The 22,817-nt window shown below is 51.2% G+C and overlaps 4 protein-coding genes and 2 non-coding genes across 19 annotated transcripts in view; 1 reads left to right on the forward strand and 5 right to left on the reverse strand.

Annotated features, from left to right (window-relative positions):
- The window catches only part of SMG6 (SMG6 nonsense mediated mRNA decay factor), a 90,964-nt gene extending 86,276 nt beyond the window's left edge, over positions 1-4,688 (reverse strand). For all 5 annotated transcript variants that reach the window (XM_004946548.5, XM_004946547.5, XM_040650407.2 and 2 more), the window contains exons 1-3: positions 4,579-4,688; positions 1,826-3,593; positions 140-332 (exon numbers count right to left, since the gene is read on the reverse strand). In XM_004946548.5, the coding sequence (XP_004946605.3) occupies positions 140-332; positions 1,826-3,593; positions 4,579-4,672 (2,055 nt within the window). In that variant the 5' untranslated portion in view covers positions 4,673-4,688. The remainder of the gene's footprint in view (positions 1-139; positions 333-1,825; positions 3,594-4,578) is intronic.
- Positions 4,689-4,764: 76 nt separating this feature from the next.
- On the forward strand, positions 4,765-6,787 carry SRR (serine racemase). Of its 9 annotated transcripts, none has more exons than XM_040650413.2 (7): positions 4,765-4,942; positions 5,014-5,149; positions 5,370-5,473; positions 5,553-5,672; positions 5,739-5,813; positions 6,008-6,217; positions 6,313-6,787. In XM_040650413.2, exons 1-7 carry the CDS (start codon positions 4,784-4,786, stop codon positions 6,772-6,774), a joined length of 1,266 nt encoding a protein of 421 aa, XP_040506347.1. In that variant the 5' UTR covers positions 4,765-4,783; the 3' UTR covers positions 6,775-6,787. The 9 variants fall into 9 exon arrangements, with proteins under 9 accessions (XP_040506347.1, XP_046758573.1, XP_001234891.2 ...); XM_046902617.1 differs by having other exon boundaries at positions 6,405-6,787; XM_001234890.7 differs by having other exon boundaries at positions 6,500-6,787.
- Positions 6,788-7,172: 385 nt separating this feature from the next.
- On the reverse strand, positions 7,173-13,304 carry TSR1 (TSR1, ribosome maturation factor). Its single transcript, XM_015296050.3, has 15 exons — positions 13,175-13,304; positions 12,993-13,096; positions 12,568-12,784; positions 12,357-12,491; positions 11,400-11,827; positions 10,929-11,088; positions 10,424-10,584; positions 9,933-10,135; positions 9,466-9,628; positions 9,240-9,350; positions 8,789-8,921; positions 8,258-8,374; positions 7,819-7,959; positions 7,633-7,707; positions 7,173-7,537 (listed from the first exon to the last, which is right to left on the reverse strand). The coding sequence occupies exons 1-15, from the start codon at positions 13,272-13,274 to the stop codon at positions 7,359-7,361; spliced, it is 2,427 nt and encodes an 808-aa protein (XP_015151536.2). The 5' UTR covers positions 13,275-13,304; the 3' UTR covers positions 7,173-7,358.
- On the reverse strand, positions 8,633-8,725 carry LOC112530095. The gene has a single exon (XR_003071341.1). It is a non-coding gene; the product is annotated as a small nucleolar RNA SNORD91 family (small nucleolar RNA).
- On the reverse strand, positions 9,771-9,863 carry LOC112530096. Its single transcript, XR_003071342.2, has one exon. It is a non-coding gene; the product is annotated as a small nucleolar RNA SNORD91 family (small nucleolar RNA).
- A 164-nt stretch (positions 13,305-13,468) lies between the features above and the next one.
- POLDIP2 (DNA polymerase delta interacting protein 2) lies at positions 13,469-22,802 on the reverse strand. Of its 2 annotated transcripts, none has more exons than NM_001317356.2 (11): positions 22,595-22,795; positions 21,743-21,824; positions 21,052-21,149; positions 20,543-20,639; positions 20,047-20,122; positions 19,336-19,443; positions 19,026-19,162; positions 18,001-18,027; positions 17,690-17,815; positions 17,201-17,280; positions 13,469-15,772 (listed from the first exon to the last, which is right to left on the reverse strand). In NM_001317356.2, the coding sequence occupies exons 1-11, from the start codon at positions 22,768-22,770 to the stop codon at positions 15,658-15,660; spliced, it is 1,122 nt and encodes a 373-aa protein (NP_001304285.2). In that variant the 5' UTR covers positions 22,771-22,795; the 3' UTR covers positions 13,469-15,657. The 2 variants fall into 2 exon arrangements, with proteins under 2 accessions (NP_001304285.2, XP_040506013.1); XM_040650079.2 differs by lacking the exon at positions 13,469-15,772 and adding an exon at positions 16,330-16,932 and having other exon boundaries at positions 22,595-22,802.
- Positions 22,803-22,817: the final 15 nt, after the last annotated feature.

Genomic DNA, 22,817 nt, shown 5'->3' on the forward strand with positions numbered 1-22,817 from the left:
TTTGCATAAGCATAGCCTAAGGCACACAGAGCAATAAACACACCACAAAGAGTAGCTCGCTGTCCAGTTATACCAACCTGTTCTAAACACCTACCAACCCAAGGATTAGCAAAGCCTGGGGGTGTTTCTCTCTTCTTACCTCATCCAGAAGTTGGAGAAGTTTGTTCCGAATTTCTTGGGCATTTTCCCCCAGAGGGTCCTTGAGGAGCTGCCGGAATTTCTCAATCACTTGGTAGAAGGCGTTCTTCCACAGCAGCTGGTCCACATTCTGGGTATCAGAGAACTCGATATCCATCAAAATGCACCGCTCGTACAGCTGCAGCATCTCCACTCTAGAGTGAAACACAATCAGCAGTCAACACAACTGCCTGGCAGAGCAGGCAGGGAGCACGTGCTGAGCCACCTGCTGCTTCTCATCCTGCAGGCAAGAGATGTCAGCAGTTTGCTTGGCTCACATGCTATGGCAAATGGATGCTTCCACACATGCCCTAGAATGAGATGGAAGCTGTTGTAACCAAACACCCCTTCTGCTCCAGCAGAACAAATTGAAAGGACCATCTCTCTTTCTGCACGCGTAAAAAAGGATTAGGACTTACCAAAGAGCAAAGAGAGTCTGCTAAAGCTCTGCCTCTGGGAAGAGCAAGACCTAATTATCTCCTGAAAGTAATACAGAAAAAAGCATACACTGCCAGGCTCCGCTCCTTCCAAGCACAAAGCCTAGCTACTAAGGGCCAGGAACTAGCACACAAAGCCCCTACAAGCAAGAGATCTTGCCATTACAATGACCTGCATACCACTTCATGCAACCAAAAGGCATTTTGGAATAATAAACCATGTTCCCCTCACCAACTAATGAGAGCCCAGCCCAGACACTGGAACAGAACTCCTCCACGTAACTTGATGAAATGGAACACATGCTGCTGCTGGGCAGGGACCAACTGTACCTGTGCTCTGGGGAAGGGCAGCCCTCATCGGCCATGGCAGCACAGCCTCTCTGTAGGTGCCATTAACATCCTAACCTGAAACCTCCAGTGCTGTTACCAGAGCATACGTATCCCTCGCTGTGGTCTGTACTGTGAGTCCCTCAAATACAGAACAAGCCCTGAAAAGAGCTCAGCTGCCAGATTTACTGCCAGTCAGCTCCGAAATAAGCCTACAGAGAAGCCCCAAAGACCATGAGTAAACGTGGTAGATGCCAAGTAGAAACTCGCTCCAGCCACGTTAACTGCCCTCCAGAGTGCCAGTGTCACTTTCCTCTCGCTAGACCGCCCTCACCAGGCCACCCCCAGGGGACTGCCATATGTCACAGGGCTGAACAGCATCAAGAACAAAACTATCAGCACGTAGAGAGTGCTGTCGCTGCCACACAGCACCAGGAATCCACACAACACTTTGCAAGCACAAGCTGGGAGCTGCCGCGCTGAAGTCCACAATGCACATCACCAATCAAAGGCAGGTAAGAAAGCAAAAGTACAACAGAGCCCTGGAACCAAGAGAGCCCAGCTCCAGCAAGAAGAACCCAAGAACTGCAGCAGATGCTTGTCCTGCTCCCCTGTATGCCTTCAGCACAGGCAAGGCATTCCACAACCATGAGAAGCCACAATTTAATCCTCAGCCCAGGCCAAAGAGATATTTGCTGGCAGTTTCTTTCAATAACCAGACACCACTGGTACATGATAAACATCCCCAACACATCAGAAGATAGTGAACTATAGCCCCTGTCCCTCAGATATCAATGTCCCCCATTCCCCAGATCCCCAGTAAGAAAACATTATGGACAACAGCTCTAGTAGAAATTCACTCTTGAAATGACTCAGCCACAAACCTCAGCTGGGCCATCTTCTCCAGCCCCTCTGGGCTGATGCGGTCTCTGGAAAGCAGATTGCTGAGCTGCTGCTCCTGGTTCCCAGCCTCACGGAGGAGTTTGCTGAGCTCCTGCTGCTGCATGTTCCGCATCTGCTGCTCCATCTCAGGACTCAGAGGAGCTGGGGTGAGTGGGCCGCACATGTACTGCCCTGCCTGGCCAGGGTACCCGGGGTAAAAGGCTCCTGGGTACACGCCATTGCTTGGACCCATTGGATACTGCAGGGAGTACCCACCGTAAGGATACTGCGGACCTTGGCCAGCAGCCCGAGGGTAATAGTAGGGGTTGTCAGAGTTTTGGAACTTGTAATAGGACGTCTGGGCCTGGCGGGCTTCCGCCCAGGAGGTAGGACTCACTTCATCATCCGTGTCTAGGAAGTGAAGCTGTGGGGTTTGGCTCTTCAGGGCAGGTTTTTGGTCCGGGTTGTTGGGGTCCCACAACCTGCGAGCGGTGCCACCTCGGCCCCGGCTTCGGGAGCCCTTACTGCCAGCACCACCAAGCAGCAGCCGGGGCCCGGGGTGACTGGGTTCAGGGGAGCCCACAGCGCTGGCGGAGAGGTCTGTGTTGGCAGGCAGGAACAGAATCCCACGGCCCCTCCCCTGGGGCTCTCTGCTCTGGCTCCTTGCCTCCAAAGTCTCTGAGTCATTGCAACTAGAAAACGCCTTCAGGGTATTTTTTTTATCTGTGTCTGCTAGAATGATATCTCTGTTCATAGTCTTGCTGTCAAAAGTGACTCGGAAGTGTCCCTTGACTTCTCTGCCGTTGCTGCTCCACTCACTTTCACTCCTAGAAGCTCGATTCTGCTCTGAACGCTTTTTCCTATCTGAAACCCTGTTGGAGGCATATGCTTCTGCCTCATCAATTCTGTCATCATCCAAGGAGTCAGTGGAGGATGCAGAGAGCTGCTTCCTAGGACGCATTCTAGCACGCTCCTGCCGTCTCTCCATCCCATCCACCAGCGGGATTCCATCTACACTGTTGTTGCTTCCAGCTGAGCTCGTGCTGCACGTGCGGTATCGGCTCCGCCGCTTGTCAGAGCGGGAGTACCGCTTTGTAGCGCCCAGCTTCCCCTGCATCACCTCATCGTGTGCCCTCCTCATCCTGTCACTTCGCTCTAGTCGTCTTCCTTTATCTGCCCTAGAGGCTTTCACTCCGTCCCCTGCCTGGCTTCCCTCTCTATCCTCTTTGCTTGACTTGGTTTTCCTATTGTTATCTTCTGCAGTACCTTTCTCAGTCTCTTCACCTCCTTCAACTCTCAGCTGTTCCACTTTAGAGGTGATTTCCTCAGTAGCCAGCCGTACGGCAAGTTCTTTAGCAACCAAATGCAGGCGCTTCCCTGGCTGATAGATCTGCTGGTCTGGTTTCTTGGCTCTCCTTGTGGTCTTGGCACAACATTCATCCACAGCAAGCGGCGTGCACGAGTCCTCCTGGCTCTGAAGACCACCTTTAGTCTCTGCCTCTTTGTTTCCCAGTGAAGGACCGTTCTGGTTGAGGCTGTCACCATGCTGAAGTTCTCCATGACTGGAGGCCCTTCTCCTGAAGGATCCTCCTCCTGAAGGGCCACTTTCCCCCTTGCCTTCCTCAGCTCCGCTCCTCTCCTTCTCAGAAGCCTCGTGCTTTGGTGGCACAAGTTTGCTCCTCAGTCGGGAGAGGCCAGGCTTGTAAATCTCCAGATCTGGACGCCTGTTGTCTTTGCGATGCCGTGGCTCCTTCACCTCCTTCATGTTTTCTAGGAAAAAATAGAGAAAAATGTAGGAACGTTAAGGCTGGAAAAGGTCTCTGACATCATCAAACCCAACCATCAGCCCACCCCCACCGCACCCAATGAAGAAACCACATCCCTAAGAGCCACAACTCCATGGCTCTGGAACACCTCTGGGGTGGTGACAGCACCACCTGTGTCAATACATCACCGCTCTTTCTGAGAAGAAATTGTTCCTGATACCCAACGTGAAAGAGAGTTATTCCCACCACAAACCACACAAGGACGAGAAAAGCTCACAACAAATATTCAAGCAGAAACATTAACTGAAGGCAAAGTACAAATAACACCCTGAAAGCTGCTTTGAAAGAATGCACGTGAAATGCCCTGTTGAGGCTCACAGGAAATCAATGAGCGAGAGCAGGAAATGAAGAAGCCTGACAAAGCTGGCCAAATCCTGAACCCTCACTTACAAAACACATCCTGCAGCAGGCTTTGCCCCGAAGAACCAACGAGTTAACAGACAGACAGCACAGCGCCCGGCGCCAGTACTGCTCTGTGAGCACGGCACACAAAGCACGGCCCCGCCGCGGGCTCCGGGAGCAGCTCAGCACTGCAGGACCCCCCTACCCGGGCGCAGCCCCACCGCTCTGCTCACAGGGCCGCGTTTCCCCATCCGTGCTCACAACTCACAACACTTTCAACCCTCTCCCCGTAACCACACCGCCACAAAACCCCTCACAGAAGGCAGCGCACCGCCCCGACACAGCTACGCAGCACAGCCAGGGCACAAAGCGCTGCGTTTCGCCTCACGCCCTCAGCCGGGCCGTGCCCTCAGTGCCCGCTCTGTGCCCGCGCCGCCGCCGTTGAATCCCCGCGCTCTCTCACCACAGCGACAACGGCGGTCCCGGGCCCAGCGCACACCCACAGGGCAGGCACCGCCGAGGCGAGAAGAGACAAAAAGCCCGAACGGCGGCTCTCCGCCGCCTCCATCTCCCTCTGCCCGCCTCACCTGCTCCTCCTGCCGCCCCGGCGCGGGCCTGCGCGGCTACCATGTCCCGCAGCTCTGCGGCCGAGACGCGGACGCGCTCCAGCCCCTCCGCCATCTTGCCTCGCGCCGGGGCGGGGACGGCGGCCGCGCGGGGCCAAACTTCCTCGCGCGGAGCCCGGCGGCCGAACGCGCGCATGCGCACGGCGCGGCGAGGAGCGGCGCGGCCATGGGCTCGGTGCGGGTGGCCGACGTGGGGGCGGCGATGGGGCGGCTGCGGGGCCGCGTGCACCGCACGCCCGTGCTGACCTGCGGGACGCTGCAGCGGCTGGCCGGCCGCAGGCTGCTCTTCAAGTGCGAGCTCTTCCAGCGCACCGGCTCCTTTAAGGTGTGACGGGCCGGTGCCGTGCCGGGGTGCCGGGGGAGGGGTGCGGAGCCCACCCGCGTGTCTCGTTGCAGATCCGCGGGGCGCTGAACGCGGTCAGGAGCCTCGTGGAGGAGGCGGAGAGGGCAGGGCAGGAGCGGCCCCGCGCCATAGTGACGCACAGCAGCGGGAACCACGGGCAGGCGCTCGCCTGTGCGGCCCGGGATGAAGGTAACATAGGGGGGAAGTTAACGAGCAGAGCATGAGATAGAACACGTGTCCCCTGGGGCAGACAGCAGCACAGCTGCACGCCGCTCCCCTAACAGCCCCCAGCCCTGCGGAGCAGCAGGAGGGCTCTCCTTCCCGCAGGCATAGCACAGCCCAAACCCCATTCCCCTTTTGCAGCGTGCAAATTCCCCCCCCACCCCCGCAACTCTCGCTGTCCCAACAGGCATCCCTGCCTACGTCGTGGTGCCCCGCACAGCCCCGCCCTGTAAACAAGCTGCTATCCGTGCCTATGGTGCCACGCTGGTGCCGTGCGAGCCCAGTGATGAGGTAAGGCGTGGGGAGGGGGGGAGCAGCTGAGGACGGGGCTCCCTGCCCTGCTGGACCAACTGCTGCACTTTGCCTTTAGTCCAGAGCAGAGACAGCTGCACGGGTGGTCCGGGAGACAGGAGGAGTCATGGTGCACCCCAACCAGGAGCCGGCCGTGATCGCAGGGCAGGGCACTATTGCCCTGGAGGTGCTGGAGCAGGTGAGGGGATGCAGCACGAGGGTACAGAGCTGCCATAGAAATGGCTCACGTTTCTTTTCTGCGCAGGCACCGGAGGTGAATGCAGTGGTGGTTCCTGTTGGGGGCGGAGGAATGGTAGCAGGAATAGCAGTGGCCATCAAGGTAAGTAACAGCACAGCTTAGAGATGATGGTTGCACCTCCACCTTTGTCAGGGTGCCCAAGGCAGGCAGCAGCTTGTCTCTAAGAACAGAAATCCTGCTCTGAGCTGCCTCACAGCTGCACCACAGCCCCCCTGCAAGCACAGCAACAGAGCACAGGTACTCAAAGCAACCACTGCCTCTCCTGCTCTCTGCAGGCATTGAGACCAGATGTGAAAGTGTTTGCTGCCGAACCCCGCAATGCAGATGACTGCTACCAGTCCAAGCTGAGAGGGGAACTGACCCCCAACCGACACACTCCAGTCACCATCGCTGATGCAGTTAAAACCAGCATTGGAGAAAACACATGGCCCATCATTAGGGATTTGGTTGACGATGTTCTGACCGTCTCAGAGGAAGAAATCAAGGTAAGCACTCTCTGCCTCCCCTCGCAGTAGTTGCCAGCAGGCAGCTGGCTCCATCCGAGCTCTGCTCCTCCGTTCTCATCCCTGCACTCTCTCAGGGCAAACCCTGTGCACCACAGCAGCTGTGCAAACACCACCACTCTTTCCAGCTGGAAGGAGCTGGCGGAAACTCTGCTCTCCCTTCCCAAAGTGCTGCAGAGCCAGATGTACACGCGGTGCCCTCCGTAGCCCTAGAGGAGCACGTACTTGCTGCTGGGATGACAGCTGCTGTTCTGTCCCAAACAGCGAGCCACACGGCTGGTGTGGGAAAGGATGAAGCTGCTGATAGAGCCAACAGCGGGTGTGGGAGTCGCAGCCGTGCTTTCAGAGCAGTTCCAGGCAGTCCCCCGGGAGGTGGAGAATGTTTGCATCGTGCTGTGCGGAGGAAACGTGGACCTGAGCTCCCTGACCTGGCTCACAGAGCTCCCTGGGGACGGAGACTGAGAACAGAGCGGCGTATCCAGTGGGGGGAACCTGGCTTTGAATTTGTACGGTTGGGTTTGTATGATACTAAAAACTAGATGAACAATCCCAGAGGTTTGAAAGCTTCTGTGAAAGGGTAAGGAAAGATGGAGGTAACCTCTGCAGCCCAGAATCACTTGGTTACAAAGCTAATGGTGACTACAGGGAGCCTGAAAGCAAAGCACTGCTGCTTCTCCCCTCCCCAGCCATCCTGCTCTGGAACAGACCTTGAAGCACGCTGCACTCAGCCACTGCCCAGCTGCTGTTTCACCTTTCTGTGTCATCAGCAACCTCCAACAAACTCCTGTCTGATACAGCAAAATCATCTCACCCACTGCTATGGCAGAGCAAGAAGACAAAAGGCTCAGCGAGCCACACGGCTCACAGAACAGCAGGGTGCTCACACAGTCCCATTTGGCCTCTACAGCTGCCCACCACTGAGACACAGGGACTTAAATATTTTTTGAAAAGCATTTCCATTAAAATAAATAACTGTAGTCGATCCTAAGCACCAACTGTTGAGACAGCTGCCCCAGTACAAACCCTAGCACTGATATACCCAGGACATCAGTGTGCATGGTGTGCTTAGGCTGAGAACAGCAGCTGGAGAGGCACAAACTGCAATAGCACTGTGCCTGGAGGCTTATTCCATTTCTACCTCTTGCACTGGCAGTGCACTCTCACTCCTCACCCACGGCACAGGCTCTGGAACATAGGGGTCGTAAGTCCATTTAGGATAAACGCGCTTGTAGAGGTTCAGCAGCACAGTGTCCTGGGACTTCAGCTGTCCATCAAAGTGGCACTTCATGTGGCCATGGGTCCCTAGGCAGAGAGCAGAAGAGGCCATTAGGTGTCACTCCTGCCCTGGAAGACCACATCCTGTCCACCATAAGAGACAAATAGAGAACCAAACCTACCTAATGGCTCTTTTATATGTCCTCTACGACCCCATTTTGTCCTTAGCTCCACTGGTTTAAACCACATCACGTCCTCTAGAGAGCAAAACACAAATGGCAAGTAAGCAACGGGCTTTGCCACACAAACGCAAGGCACAGTTGTTCTGCTTCCACATTCCCTCTTCCCACTGCAGAGACAGGCCATACCTCTGTTAAAGAACATGTATCGCACCACAGCTGCCTTGGTAAAGATCTTGAAAGGATGACCACTGAGCACCAGCCGCTTGATGATGATTCTGTCTGGGTCCACAGCCAGCAGAGAACCCGTAGCAATGAGGTCGTGCATTCCTGCAAGACAAATTGATTAACACACGAGGGTAGCGTGACCAAATGCACCTCCATCACCGCCTCCCTCACCACAACCCCCCTTCACCAAATAGGTGAAGGCCCAGAGCAACCCCCCAGCAGGAACAAAGGTGTCAGTGGTAACAGAGAAGGAAAGCAGTTAATTCTCTCAAACAGCATGAAGGTACTTTTCTTTTTTCAAGTCATGCTTTATGAATACATGCGCTCATTGGTAGGGTATAGGAAAAACCTGCTAACATTTATGTCTTCACAAAGCTTTTTCAGCACTAACCGAACTCACCATTACTTCTCTGTTTAAAAACAAGCACTGAGGCAGGTGGGAAAGTGATGGGAGCATAAACAGTCACCACCAGGGCAGCATCCAGGCGCAGGAAACGCTCCAGCTTGTGCTTATCAGCTAGGATAGAACAGCAGTGATCAAGTTCAGTCCAACAAAAGTCCTTAGAGATCTCAGAAACCCCACTGAACTCCTTTCCCAGCAAAAGGGCTGTGTTGAAAGACAGCAAGCTACACACAGCACTTCTCTGCTGGCAGAGTATCTGGGAATGAATGTGATCCTCTGAGCTGCCAGCTCACTGTATGGAACTTGCCACTGCCTTGCCAGAACCAGAAAACCGTGCTGCCCAAGCTCTCCCACTCCCCACTGTTCAGTGCCTCTCCTGGAAGCCTCAGTGCCCAAGTGTGTGTCTTCAGAAGAATCCTTCAGCCAGGTTCAGACATTGTGGCTAAGACATCACAGGCTTCTTGCCCTAGAAACCCCAGCCCTGCTTCCTGGCATACCTGTTCTCTCCCCACCAGTCCCCTCACAAACCTGATGTGTGCTGGGAGAACAACGGGGAAGCTCGGAAGCGTCTGAACCCACAGTGGAAGATCAGCTCCTCCTTTGCCTTCACTGGATCACTGTTGCTTGGATGCCGCCGCACCAGGAAATTCAGCACAGACATCTGCAGGAGAGACAACGCTGTGAGATGCTGACAGCAGGGCTGGCAAATAACATCAAGAGCAGAAAGTAAACACTGCAACAAGGACAAATTGCCTTCACTGGTCATCAGCGCAAACCAGCCAGGCTCAGACACTCTAGTCTGAACACCTCTGTAAGCTTCAGGCTGCTCTGACCAAAGGAAGATCCCGTTTCAAAATGCAAGCAATGCATGGAAATCTTAGCCTAAACCTTCTGCAGCCCCTCCAACCCATGCAGCATCAGGAGAATCATGTGAAGAGCTGCACACATACAAGGAATCAGCAGAGCCAAACTTAGTCACCTTCTGTTCGTGGGGAAGCAGTGAGAACAGCACTAGTGGCTTCCCTTCTTTGAAGCTCTCCATCACTGAGACGGGGACATTGCAGACATGCAGTGTAACATACCAGCCAACCTGCAAAGAGAGCATCAGTTGTCAATACCTCTTGCAGTGGAAAAAAAAGCGTCAGGACAGATACAAGGCCAGGATTAGAGAGGGAACCCAGAAGAATAGCATCAACGGGAGTTACCGAAGCTCCTTCAGTCTCCTCTTTCTCTATCTGCCGGAAGATGTTCTTTCTGGTTCGGGAGAAGTCCTGGAACTGGTAAATCCTTGCATAGTCCCTTGGGAGATTCTCTTTGGGGTCCCACGGAGAAGTCCTGAAGCTCTTAAGCCCTCGGTACTTCTGGAACCTTAAGGACAGACAACAGGAAAGACAAACTGATTCACAAATCCACAAGGACTAACACTAGGACTCTGCCTTCCTCCTCTCTCTCCCAGCTCAGGACAGGTTCTTTCCACCCCATGGAGTGGGGCAATGCCTCAGCTAGTATCTCCCCTGGAAGCCTCAGAGCCTAAGGGTTCATCTTCAGAAGAGTCCTTCAGCCAGGTTCAGACATCATGGCTAGGACATCACAGGCTTCCTGCCCTACCTCAACAAACCAGAGAGAAGAACCCCTTCCAGCTCCTCTCCCAGCATTGCATGCAGTTTCTTACCGGACTCTGGCAGGCACATCACGTGGTGTGTCCACCTCATCTGGAAACATCTCATCCATTCTCTCCTGTTTGTATTTCTCCAGCATCTGTTCATCTTCCTCCACCTTCTCATCATACTGGTCATCCCGCACGCACTCAGACACGGTCATGGTCTCACATTCCTCCTCTGCAAGCTCTTCTTCCTCCTCACTGCTTTCTCCCTCCTGACACATAGGAGAGCATATGCACTCTGTTATGTCTCTGCAGCACTGCAAATCCTGTATGTATTTGCACAGTGTGATTCATAGCCCAAGCTACAACACAGTTCCCCATTTTGGTATCTAGCAGGCCAGAAGTAACAGGAGAGATGCGAGAGGCTTAACAGTGGAAATCCAAGCAAGTCTTATCTCAGTGTTGTGTTCTTGCATAGGGAAAGCTACAAGGACAGGGCTGAGCTAGGATATGCAATGGCATCCAGAAGATCACTTGCAGTATCAGCTCTTAAGAGTTACCTGGGAAACTGCCTCTTCCATCATATCATCACCAAAATCATCATCTTCATCATCATCTTCTTCCTCACTGCCTTCTTCTCCATCATCCACAATCCATGCAGCCTGGTACTTGGATGTACCTTTGGGGACCTTCACCACCCTTTTGTTCTCTTTCTGAGACGCTGTGAAAATTCCCACCAATGGTTACTACAGGTACAAATCTCCTTTTGCTCAACAGCATTTACACCAGGAGAACCAAGCCCGCCTCTAGAGACCAGAGTCACTATTCCCCAGAACAGAACTTGTTAAAGCCTAGAAAAGGCAGCTAAAATGAAACCCTGCTGTCAGGTAAAGCAGCCAGCACTGCAGTCAGGTGAGGGGAACCAGGAGCAGAAGTCACAAAAAAATGCCTTGGTTCCCAGCTAGCTTGTTTCTCCACAGCCACCTTTAGCTATCCCACCAGCAGGTGGTTTCTAACAACCCTTGTAACAGGGCAAGGGAAAGGTACAGAAATACTGCTATTCACCCTCTGCTTCTTGCAGTTCTTCTTCAGTTGGCCACGTCTGCTCCCCTTCCATAGGATCAGGAACCACTTCTGACTGTAAAGATTCCTGTTTGCTCGCATCTGCCTTCATCAGGATTTTAACATCTTCCTCCATCTCATCAGTACCATTTGCAGAGTCTTCCTGAAGAGCAAAAGCAGAGTCCCCAGCTATGAAACTATCTATCTGAAGCTAATGAACAGTTTAAAGCCAAGGACAACTCCTCCCACAGCCCTAGCTACCACAAAATATCCAAGAAACAGCAGAAACTCCCTCCAGTGTCACGTCAGTTATGTTGCAAGGGAGTCACAACTCACTGGCAGAACACGAACCTATCGCCTCTCTCGATAAAACTCCCTCTTTCCCCACCCTTTACCACCCAGAACCAAACGTACTTTCTGAGTGAAAGTTTAGAAACACTGTTTTAATGGGTGCAGCAATGATCTCCCACATACCTGCACATCCATGCCCTGACTCTTCTTCTGTCCTTTAACCACTCTGGGATTCAAAGAGAGAGGGTCGGGGGGGGCATCCACCTGGCTCATCTGGAAGTCTCCATGCCCCACAATATGCACCAAGCTGTTCACGTTGAGGGTCTGCCCTCGGACAAAGCCAGACACTTTCAAGGTCCCAACCTGGTCACTCTCCTGACTGGGCACAAACTCAGCAGCATAGGCAAGCATGTGAGCTCGCCTGTCCCGAAAAGCAAGATGCCGCTGCTTCTGGGTAGCAAGGTGCCTCAGCAGCACTGAGGACTCCTGCTCTGTGTTTAGGGGAAAGAGCTTGACTTCTGGAAACCACTTCTCAATAGCTTTGGCGACTTTCTTCTTGGCGTCTATCCGCTTCTTTGGTGGCAGGTCAGTGCCCCCTGGGACAGCAAGAGCTACAAAGGACACAGAACAGAGTTCCCCATCAGAGCCCAAACCTCCTTATATCCCTTTCATAAAGCATTAACACTAACTTTGATGTCTGCAACTCAAATAACCAAAAAACAGACTGACAATACAAGTTAAAAAGGCAGTTTCACCCCCCCCCCCCCCCCCCAAAAAAAGACAGAAAATTTGTCTTTAGATATAAGACTTTAAGACTAAACGTGACCATAGAAATAAGGGTCTGGGAATTGAACTTAGCAAGAAAACATCTCACTCCTTTTGCTCTACACACCTAGACAACCATTGCGATACTAATAACCACAATACATCTGAGATTTAAGCCTAGAACTCCAGCATTGCCCTAGAGGAGAGTAAGACAATAAGACAGCATTTACCTGACCTGTTCTCAGAAACAGAACAGCCAAAAGGCCTATGATTACTTATTAACATATACAGTTTCTACTTATTGCAACAGTAATCCCCCCCTCAACCACCCCACTCAACCTGTAGCCCACTAGAAGCTCTGAGTTTTAATCTCACCATAACTAGGCAGCCCCTGAGCAAAAAGGCAGGAGAGACAGTGCTCCCCTGTGCTGTCCCAGCCATCCATAGGATCCAAGACAAAAAGGAGGGAATCGGCAACTTTTGCTAGGTCCATGACAGCGTGCAGATCCCCTGCATACAAAACACCTCAGTTACTGGGGCTGCTGGGGGTACAGAGCTGAGACCCCCACAAACAGTGCTTCCTCACCTGCCTGCGCCGTCACAAACCGCCAGCGCTGCTTGAGCCGGGGACAGAGGATGGCAAAGCTGCCAGCTTTTCCCTCATCCACGTGGACAACGGCCGAGTCTTGGCTCTGCAGCAGGCGGAGGCCATCGTGTGCTGCAGCCCTGGCGTGCAGTGGCACCACGACCACGAGGTGTGGGGGCCCATCCCTGCTGCCTAAGCTCCGCTTTTCTGCTAGCACCTACAGGCAAAGATCCACAGCGTGAAAACCATCCCTGGCCCAGCTCCTATCCCACACGCTGGATCAAGACTGCAGCTCCACAGTTCAGCCTTACAACGCTTGACTTGCTCAGCTCCTAGACCCAAAGCGACCTGATCCAACAAAGCTACCCCACACCCCACCCCACCAGCCGTTCCCCACGCCAGGCCCAGAACCCCCGAGCCCTCACAGCCTCCTTGCGCTGTCTGCGGAGCTGCAGCGCCTGGTGCCGTCGGTCCACCCTGTTCAGATCGCGGCGCCGGCGGTGCGGCAGGGCCTTGACGGAGACTCGGCCTGCGGGGAGAGAGCGGTCAGGCGGCGATAAGGCCAACGAGGACCCGGTGGGGACCTCCCCGGGCCGCCCCGCCTCACCCCCAGATCGGCGCTGTGCCGTCCCGCGGTGCTTCCCGCCCTTATGAGCCTTATTCTGCTGCTTCAGGGGCCCGGCCCGGTGCGCGCCGGCCGCCACCATGCTGCCTTCACGCCGCCACCACTTCCGGTCGTGCGTTTTGCGTCACTTCCGGCAACGCGATTTGGGGGGGCGTAAGCGCCAAAGCGTAGATGGTATTCAAGATGGCGCTGAGAGGGGCAGGCCTTGCAGCCGGCCCCAGCACCCCGGCGCCTCTGCCGTGCTGCCCGCGAGGGAAATGACAGGCACGACGCTCAGCCCTTCCTTCAGCGCTTTATTGAGGAGTTCTTTGTACAGATATTTACATGGGAGAGGAAAGGCCCTTCAAGGAGAGCCGCTGGGTGTGGGAAGGGGCACTGAGGAAGAGCCCCAAAGCCAGGCCTAGGCCTGGTCCTGTCCCTGCTCCACACACAGACCGGGCAGCAGCGTTCCCGTGCTCCCCAGCCCAGCGCCGTGTGCTGCGGGCAGCACTGCACACTGATTGGCACAGCCGAGGCTCTGCCATACCCCCAGGACCACACCATCTCTCAGAAGCACAACTGCCCTTGCTATTGGGAGCATTAAGCCCACGCCACCCCCAGAACACAAGCAGGTGAGCCATTAAGGTTAAATATTTACAATAGTGTTGCAATTGCCAGGAAAGATGAAGTCAGTAACTCAAGAGAAGCAGGGCAGCTGCTTCTCTGTTCTCCACTGAATGATTGCAAAGGAGGAAAAAAGAAACAAAAAAGCTATGACCCTCCCCAGCATGGTGTTACCCCTTCTTTTCTCCTGCAAAGAAAGCAGCACAACAGTGGTGAGTGAGGGAGGGCCAACCGAGAGCTGCTCTTTACCAATCCTTACCTATTCCTAAAACAAGCTGTCTAAACCTTCTAACTCTAAAAGCAATGTAGATCACATGTCCTACCTGACAGGAAAGAAGTCACAAAATTAAGAGACCAGTGACAAATAAACAGTCTTTAAGCATTAGTAATTAATTTTCCCTATGCAGGTGTCTGTTAGCTGCTAGGCAGCACACAGTCTCTCCCACTGTCTGACCACGTGGCACTGCCATAGAGAGCCAAATGTGGGGGGAGGAGGACTTGAGGTAACTGGGATACTTCTGGAGCAGGAAAAACAGTCCCGTAAGTTATTTATCCCTTGCCATTTACGCAAGACCAGAGAAAGGAGCATGGTTTGAAACTTTTTCTACCTAACCTTCCAATCACAAGGCTACCACTGCCCCTACAAGTCACCCAGGGCCAGGTCTAGGACAACCAAGGGGCAGCCGAAGAGGCTGATGTCTCTGTCTCTGCAATCCTTGTAGCTGGTGAGAGCAGTTCAGGCTGGTGAAGAGAATGAACACCTGATGTGCACTGTGGACCAGGCCCTTCACGGGTAAAAGCAAAATTCCCACAAACCCACACATCGTAAGCTTACAGGTATTTCACCAACCTGTGCCTGCAGTTTGGCAGGGCCTCCTGTGCAGACTACCAAAAAATAATAACAACAATCACACCCTGCTGAGATGAGCAAAAGCCAAGCACTACCTCATTACAGATGACCGCTTTCTGGGTAAAACAAACTATTCCTCTCAGATCAAAAACTGCCAAGAAAACACAGAGCCACATCATGTATTCCTAGAGCTAGGCAAGCCCTTGGGGGACAGGGGGCTGCTGTCCATGTGGCCTTCAGCTCCCCTGGACTATTGCAACATGCAGCCCAGCGTTGCACGCTCAAAAGGCACTGTCTCAGTCTGCTCAGCACCACCTGCCAACACACCTTTCTCTCTGCACTCTCTTCTCCAACAAAACAGGCCTTGCATCAGCCCAGCACATAGCTCAGGCAAGCTGCAAAGCAGGGAACACAGCTTACAGGCTGCTCTGCCGCACACTGGCTAAAGCCCAGAAAGCAGCTGCACTGCAAGAAGGCTGTGCCTCGTCAAGAAGTACAGCAATTCATTTCTACTCCCTAAGACATCCTCGCTGCTGCATTCTGAAGCAAGAAGTTTGGGCTGACTCTGCTTTGCACAAGGGTGAAGAGGAGCAACATGCCAGGGCAAGCTGGAGGCAAACTCTAAGCCTCAGTTTATAAAGGAAGACTGGTTGCAACTGGAAGGGCCAGTTTATTAGAGAAACCTCACATTGCAGAGAATTCACAACACATTGGAAAGGGTCCAGGCCTGCTGAGGGGGCCAGTCTTCTGCAGCCACACAGATCTACATTGCCCAGGTCCAACCCCAGCAGGTGCCACAAGGGGAAGGGTTAATTGTTGCACAGCTTATGTTTACAAGCAGCCTGAGAGAGCCAGTACTAAAGTTCAAAAGAAGAGCCTCCTCATTAGACAATGGTTAAAACTGAAATGTTTAAAATGTTTAAAAGCTCCGTTCTCCTGGCTGCAGCATGAGGGGGGAGGCAAAGGTCTACAACACACACAGTTCTCTGTGGGTCTCAGCACTCAATCTGCTCTACCAGTGGAGGCCGGAGGGGGGGGTCTTCTCATCTTTGTTGCTTTCCAGAGAAAAGGGTGGGATTCGGACATCAAAGTGGGAGCCATCAGGCCTCTCAAATCGAAAAGTACCCCTGCAAAATAACGGTAGAGATCACGCTGAGGCCTGGGAGAGACACAGCTAGGAATCATCAAGCTAGGCGGTAAGAAACAAGTTCTTCCATATCCTGCAGAGGGACTGGGGCTGGTTCAGCATCTGCCTGCCAGGATGACTCATTTATTGGAAGACTCCTGGGCAGTTTACATCACATCTCTAATACACATTTCCTGAATAAAGATGTCATGATTGGAGCCTCCTGGAGGCAAATGCACTCCAAGCATCTGCAGCAATGTTTATCTCACACCCACCCCAGAGGAGATAGAACCATCTGAACTATTTTTACTAAATGATTGCAAGTCAACTCTGATTTGCATTTCTTGGCAGAAGCTCCAGTAGTTGTCTGTGATAATATGAAATCCCATTACAGAAGCAATTGTAAATTATGTCTACTTTGCCCTTCAGAAAGGGTGTGGAGGAACTGAATCTACCTGTTTCTGAACGCAAAAAGAATTTGCCATGTCCCTATTATTCTCACTGCCCTGAACTTCAGAACCTTCGTCTTCTTTTCAGGATGCATGAGAGGGGAAAAAATAAAAACACTACAACTATTTTTATTCCCCAGGGCATAGATTCAGGCAATTAAAAACGCATAACATGTGAAACAAGGGTATAACCTATAGGTAAAGAGCTGCTCTTAAGCTTTTCCCAACTCAGACAAAGGCAGTTTCAAGGCAGCTTAACATCTGAAACAGATTTACTCAAAAGACACAAGCCAGAGAGCTGTCACACAGCAGGCAAGAGGTGGCTGCACATTTATTGTCCAGAGACAACACTAGATGTACTAACCTAGTTCAAATGCAAAACAAAAAGAAACTGCTTTAACCGTGCAATACAGCAGAACAACTTGGGCTGAGCGCTTTCCCACCTGCCATTACAGAAGAGAGGACCTGGATGCCAGTTAAACTGAAGGTCTTAGCTGGCCTAAACTGGGAGTAACCCCACATGCCAATTGTTTGTGAACACAAAACTGTACTGCAGGAGCAGAATCCAAGCCCAGTGAAAGAGCAGTCCCCTCCAAAGAGGGAGCACCCTTGCATACCATCTCCGCTGTCCAGAGAAATGCCAGCATGAAGCCTCGCACAGAGGACTGAAGGGGAAACTGAGTACAGCAGATCATAGAGAACTGCTTCGTGTCTTCTCAAATCCAGTTCAGCAGAGATCAGAGAAGGAGGATAAATTAGCCTAGAGCCTTCTTAGTGCAGGAAATCAACAGATCTCCTTACTCCTAACTGGGATTACTACTATGAAGAAGCTTATACAAAGACCCACTTTAACTACCAAATCCCATCCAGTTCACTTCCACCCACCTTTAAGCCACAACTCCAGGCTGCAAACTGTATCCCAGTCGAGTACTGTGGGATCCTATATCTAAACCACTACTGCAATAATAAGTGTTTCTTACCACATGTGACCACTGGATGCCTGCAGGGAGACGTGACTGCTGTACTGAAATGCTGGCTGTTCTTTAGATAACACTGGCTCCTGAGAAGACAAGAGACCACTCTACATCAGCAAAGGATCTTATGATTCCTCCACAGACAGGTATCAACAGGAAATTTACACACCAAGAAGAAAGCCAGAGGTGCACAACCTTCAAAACCTTATTTGGCACCAGTTCCTCTTTTCTGTTTCTTAACACCTCAGCATCACTCCAAACCCCATAGAAAACAAAACAACCAGAGAGTGACACCAGTCTCATATATAAGTTCAGTTTTCCCATTGTCAGTAGTTTAGGAATATTCTGCGTGACGTTTCAGTTCACACATACAAACATCACATAAAAAGCTTAGGTGTTTTTGTTTTTTTTTTCTTTCCATTCCTGTTTTCTATTCTACCTCTACTGCCCACTACGCAATTCATTGGCAAATCAATCCAGCAGCATAATACCTACCCTTCCAACAACACCACGACCTCGGACTGTTTCCAGGGTGCCAGATAAGCTAAATATCCTCCAGTGCCGTTCTCGGAGCTGAACTACTTCACTGTCAAGGTTCTCCAGGCGAATACAGTAGCGCCACTGGACAGAAGAAAAACTGTCATCAAGAACCAGAATCAGCTGCAAATAATTGATAACCCATAGCCAATAATGGGAAACAGTTGCCAGGCAAGGGCTACTCTCCCTCAGAGTTTATCACACAGCAATGATGCCACAGCAAATAAACTCCTTCCCTTTAGCTGCTTCGCAAAACAAAAGGCACTTACCCAGTAGACATGGGAATTCTGGGCTTCCTGTCAAGAGAAACAAAAGACTTTAGCAGCTGCCCTTCAATGCTCAGTGCCAAAACCTCTTCAGCTGTCAGCACAGCACAAGCACAGGAGCTCTCTCTCTCCATGCCAGCTTGACGCAGACAACTCACATGAGCACAGAGACAGCTGCTCTCCAAAGCAGTCAGTCAGTTGCTGCCTGGCACCGGCTCTGCTCTAGACACAGTCATAAGATGGGAGATTTGCAAGGATCTCATGACTACAGAAGGTTGATCTCCATGTTAATTACGCACATTTTACAGATCCAGAAACACCCGTTTTCTTGCCTTCAGGCACCTGTTTTTCTGATGAGGTTAGGGCAAAAAATCAGCTGGACCTATGGAAGCTGCAATTTTGAACCAGAACATTCACCCTTCACAACACAGCTCCCCAACAGCTGTACTCCTCTAGACTCAGAAATCAAACTGCCACTGTAATTTCTGGCTCTCCCACTCAGAAGGCTATTACAGCCTTATTGTCTTGAATGGTACACATCAAGATGCTACACTAAGAGTGAATGGATATGTATTAAATCCAGAGGCTTCCAACCTCCATTAGAGATGGGATACAGAGGTCAACACCCACAGCACCTCACCACTGGGCAGGATAACAGGCTTGTGGCATGAAAGATGTCTGCTGGAGTAACATTACACACACACCCAGCTGTTTTCTGGTACAGTAAAGGACAAATTTACAAGCATTCCTAAATATCCTCCTGACAGTGCTCTGCAGGAAAGTCCAGAGTATCTCCTACCCAACGAATAACAAGAGGAATCCAAGCACAGGAGTTATTCCCCAGGGAGTTATGACAAAGCAGTTTCATGCTCATACATATGCTGGACAATGAAACTACAAATGGGATCAAAAAGTAATTTCTCCAGTAAGCAAAAAGTACTTTCAGTCAGTAAACAGGCCTTAGAAAAAAAAACATACAAGTTAGATAGATCACAGAACTAACACAGCAAGATGCAACACAGACCTACCCTCATGCCCATATAGAAAGGGATGACTGTGACTCGAATGTTCTCTGTGGTTTCCCGGTGCACATCAGAGAGCTCTAACCAGGGGTGGTTCTTTTCCTGCCATGCACAAAGTGTATCCCTTGCTACAAAAGGTGGAACTGCAAGCAGGGAAAGAGTACTTAAGTACACTGTAGCAATACAGTTACAAAAATAACTTAGAAGAAGTTTTAGTGTAACAAAAATCCACCCCAGACCATAAGTTTTATACTGTATCCAAGATGATGGATGGGTTCTAAATATTGTAATACAACACAATGATGCCAAAAATTACCTTTTGTTTGGTCATACATGAGAAACCTCTCAAAGAGCTCGTGCTGGATGGGCACTTGATCAGTGGAGCTGTAGGGAAGGATATCTTCATGGCTTACATAGTCTAAACCTGAAAAAGAAACCCCCAAAGCCATTGAACACCTCCAGCAGAGAGCTGCTCAGACGTCCCCTGACAGAGAAACAGATTACACTTGCAAGAAGTAAAGAAAAGGATTTTGGCAGCAGAAACCAATGCCAAAACTATGATTGCAAGAAAGATGGGAGGAAATGGGCTATCAATAACCTTGGCAGCATTCTGCTGTGAGATTTCTCCACAGGGTGAATTCCAGACAGGGGCTGCAAAGTGACTGTACTGTCACAAAAGGCGTTTGGACAGGAAACGCATAGGACAAAAAGAGATCAAGTGGTTCTGGTAATAAACCAGAATGGCCTGTATGCAACAGAGCATGCATATGGGATCTATGTCTCAGTAGCTCTGAGCAGCCATGCCTTTATCACAGAGTCTGCCAAACTCCTATCTATGCAAAAAGGCTTCACATATTTTAGTCATTCTGTTGTATCTAACAGGGCCCTTAATCACAGACAGCTCTACTACAGCAACGTCCTACATGCAGTGCTGCTTCACTGGTAGAAGTTGGCGCTCTGTGACTCTTTTGAGCTCATGTCATGAGCAATCATATCTCCACAGAAGTTAGAAGGGCATTTTACTAACCTGGTATGGCATAGAGGGCTCTGCTGTCATCATGATTTGCCAGGAACGTCACTGCTTCTGTCTGCGACCTCTGGGACTGAGAAAAGGAAGGTATGTGTCTTTCAGTGCAGATTTTTGTGGGTCAGTTTCCAGTTACATTTCAGTTTACTATTGTTCTTTCTGAATTGTTTTACATTTGTTTTATTTGACCAATTCACCTCCTAATATTTCTAGACTAATTCTTCACTCAAACAATTCAAAATCATTCTTAGTGCTACAATTCAAATTCACAATTGCCTACGTATAACAAAACAGAAACATCATGAGGATGAGGAAATAAGGTTGGGAAGGGGAAAAACAATCCAGAAAACAGTCATATGACATTCAAAGATACTTTCCTCAGGGAAATTATGGCTTGACAAACTGTAACTACATAGATGTATAGCCACTGGAAGAAAAGCATTCACATTGGAGAAGATATCTTAATTTCAATACCAAGATTATATTGGTTACTTACTATATGTGGACAATCCCGAGCATCTATTAGCACCTGATAGTAAGTATGTGTTTTGCCCTTGACCTCTTTGGAACCATGGCCTGCTGCATTCTCGCTCCTAAACAGAAAAGCAGAATGCTGAGCTCAAGTGTGTGCTCACCAACCCCTACTTCATCTGGTGCTCAGAAGGGGAAGGAGTTCACCTCAGGATGGCAGCAAACTGCTGTCACCAGGAGTGAGCACACTCATAACAATAATTTGTTCAAATACATCTCACAGTCTGCAGTCATTCAATTCCATTTTAAATCTCTCACTCCCACACAGACACTCTCTTCCTTCGTCCTGCCATCATCTTGCCTCTAATAAACAGAAAATTAATGCAGTGTCTTGTTTGAGCACATCTATTCCAGTTTACCCTCACACCAAACAGAACCATACAACTGTTCTCCTTAAAAAACCTCTTTGCCTCAAGCAGCAAACTTGCTAATAAGTGTAAATATAACAGTGTATAAACAAGAAAGACTCCTTACTTTTCTGTGACAGGAGAAGCAACATCACGATCATAGAGCCTAGCTTGCCAGGGAAACAGGACTATTCCTCGATAGCCAAACACACTGTGAAGAAATAGCTGAAAGGAACAAATAGTTGCATTTGAATACATAGCAAACTTCACTCTTAGATGCAACAGAAAATACAAACCCACGAGGCCTTTTTTGGAAATTATCTGTTCACTGAAGTGGAATTTCTTACATGGGAATACAGGGGCAATCACTATAGTAGAAACACAGAGGGAACATAAACAGTGTGAAATAGGAACAAACTTGCGCTGCCTCTATCCCATAAAACAAATGGTGAAACCAGGAATAAAGAGACTGCTCAAAAACACAGAAACATATGTGAGAGTCATATATGCAAAAATGACAAGTCTGGTTATTTCTCAGATTCAGTCGTTTTCCCTTTTGCTGCTACAGGGAGAAAACAGATTAAAACTGCAGAGCAAATACCACTGTACGAACAGATGTGTCATGTTGCAGATTCTTATCAACTTGCTACTGTCAGATGACTGACAAACTGCTGACACAGCAGACACAAGAAACACCAAACTGTGACACTTCTGGCCATCCACTACTATGCCACAGCCTTCACATGGGCAGAACACTCAGCTAACCCGTGCCTGGGGAAAGAGCTGCAGGGTCAGCTCTGCTCCCCAGGACAGCTCACCTGACCGGTCTCGTATTTGCCATGCTGCTTTGGTGCCTCAAACACCCCCACTGTCTCCAGCACTTTGCCCTCCAGACGGTTCCTAGGAGCAGAGAGAGGTTTTGCTGGCTGTGCAGGGCAGCACACAGGGCATGCTGGGCAGCATGCCCAGAGATGGGAGCACTACGCGTAGTACCCGAGCCCCCTCCCTGTACCTCACGCATTCCCATGAGCACCTATTACCCTGCCCTCTGCCCCAGTGACCCCCCCAGACCTCCCCTCCCTTTTCCCATCACCCCCAGTGCCCCAACCCTCAGTCTCCCAATAACCCTGCTCCAAGCACTCCAACATCCTCCACCTGCCCCTAGGCCCCTGACTCACCTGAATGACCCCCTTTAACCCTAGCACATCCTAAACAACAACCCCACACATCCCCAAAACATCTGATGCAACCCAAAAACCCCTAACCCCCTCCAATACCCTGTCACCCATCCCAACAGCCCCTCATTCACATGAACACACCCTCACCCACTCCAGTACCCCCTCATTCACCCCAATACTGGGGTGAAATCTGACCCACCAACACCCCCTCGCCCATCCCCAATATCCAACCATGTGAATACCCCTTCACCTGCCCCAACAACCTCTGAACCACTTTAACATCCCCTGACCCACCCCAACACATCTTCATACGCCCCAAAAACACCTCAACCCCCTGAACACCCCTTCGTGCGCCCCCAAAACGCCTCAACCCCCTGAAGACCCCCTGACCCACCCCAACACCCCCTCATGCATCCCTAAAACACCTCACACAGCCCAGTAACCTCCGACCCACCCGAACCCCACCGCACGCCCGCCCCCCACAGGCCTCACCGAGACGAGAGGTGCCTCCGGGGCAGCAGCGAGAGGGCCGCGACGCTCCCCCCGCTCAGAGCCCGCGGCACGCGGGCCGGGGGCGGCTGCCAGAGCGGTTCCCACAGCGGCAGCCCACGGGCACGGCACCGACCCAGCGCCGCCGCCAAGTACCGCCGTGCCGCGCCGCCCGACATCCCGCCGCCGGCCCACACTGCAGCGCGAGCCCACTTCCGGCCCTCCG

The sequence above is a fragment of the Gallus gallus genome, chromosome 19 (genome assembly GCF_016699485.2).
Source record: "Gallus gallus isolate bGalGal1 chromosome 19, bGalGal1.mat.broiler.GRCg7b, whole genome shotgun sequence".
In the NCBI taxonomy this organism is placed as follows: Eukaryota; Metazoa; Chordata; class Aves; order Galliformes; family Phasianidae; genus Gallus; species Gallus gallus.

What these genes read in the sequence shown, in the direction of transcription:
- SRR (XM_015296056.4), top strand. Translation starts at nt 4,784, where the DNA reads ATGGGCTCGGTGCGGGTGGCCGACGTGGGGGCGGCGATGGGGCGGCTG. An exon ending in AGCGCACCGGCTCCTTTAAG is followed by an intron (nt 4,943 to 5,013) that starts GTGTGACGGGCC and finishes GTCTCGTTGCAG; the next exon opens with ATCCGCGGGGCGCTGAACGC. An exon ending in CGTGCGAGCCCAGTGATGAG is followed by an intron (nt 5,474 to 5,552) that starts GTAAGGCGTGGG and finishes CTTTGCCTTTAG; the next exon opens with TCCAGAGCAGAGACAGCTGC.
- POLDIP2 (NM_001317356.2), bottom strand. Translation starts at nt 22,770, where the DNA reads ATGTCGGGCGGCGCGGCACGGCGGTACTTGGCGGCGGCGCTGGGTCGG. An exon ending in GCAAATACGAGACCGGTCAG is followed by an intron (nt 21,150 to 21,742) that starts GTGAGCTGTCCT and finishes TGTTCCTTTCAG; the next exon opens with CTATTTCTTCACAGTGTGTT. An exon ending in GTCGTGGTGTTGTTGGAAGG is followed by an intron (nt 17,281 to 17,689) that starts GTAGGTATTATG and finishes TTGTCTTCTCAG; the next exon opens with GAGCCAGTGTTATCTAAAGA.
- TSR1 (XM_015296050.3), bottom strand. Translation starts at nt 13,274, where the DNA reads ATGGTGGCGGCCGGCGCGCACCGGGCCGGGCCCCTGAAGCAGCAGAAT. An exon ending in TCAGGGGCTGCCTAGTTATG is followed by an intron (nt 11,828 to 12,356) that starts GTGAGATTAAAA and finishes TGTCCTTTGTAG; the next exon opens with CTCTTGCTGTCCCAGGGGGC. An exon ending in AGGAGACTGAAGGAGCTTCG is followed by an intron (nt 9,351 to 9,465) that starts GTAACTCCCGTT and finishes CTCTCTTTGCAG; the next exon opens with GTTGGCTGGTATGTTACACT.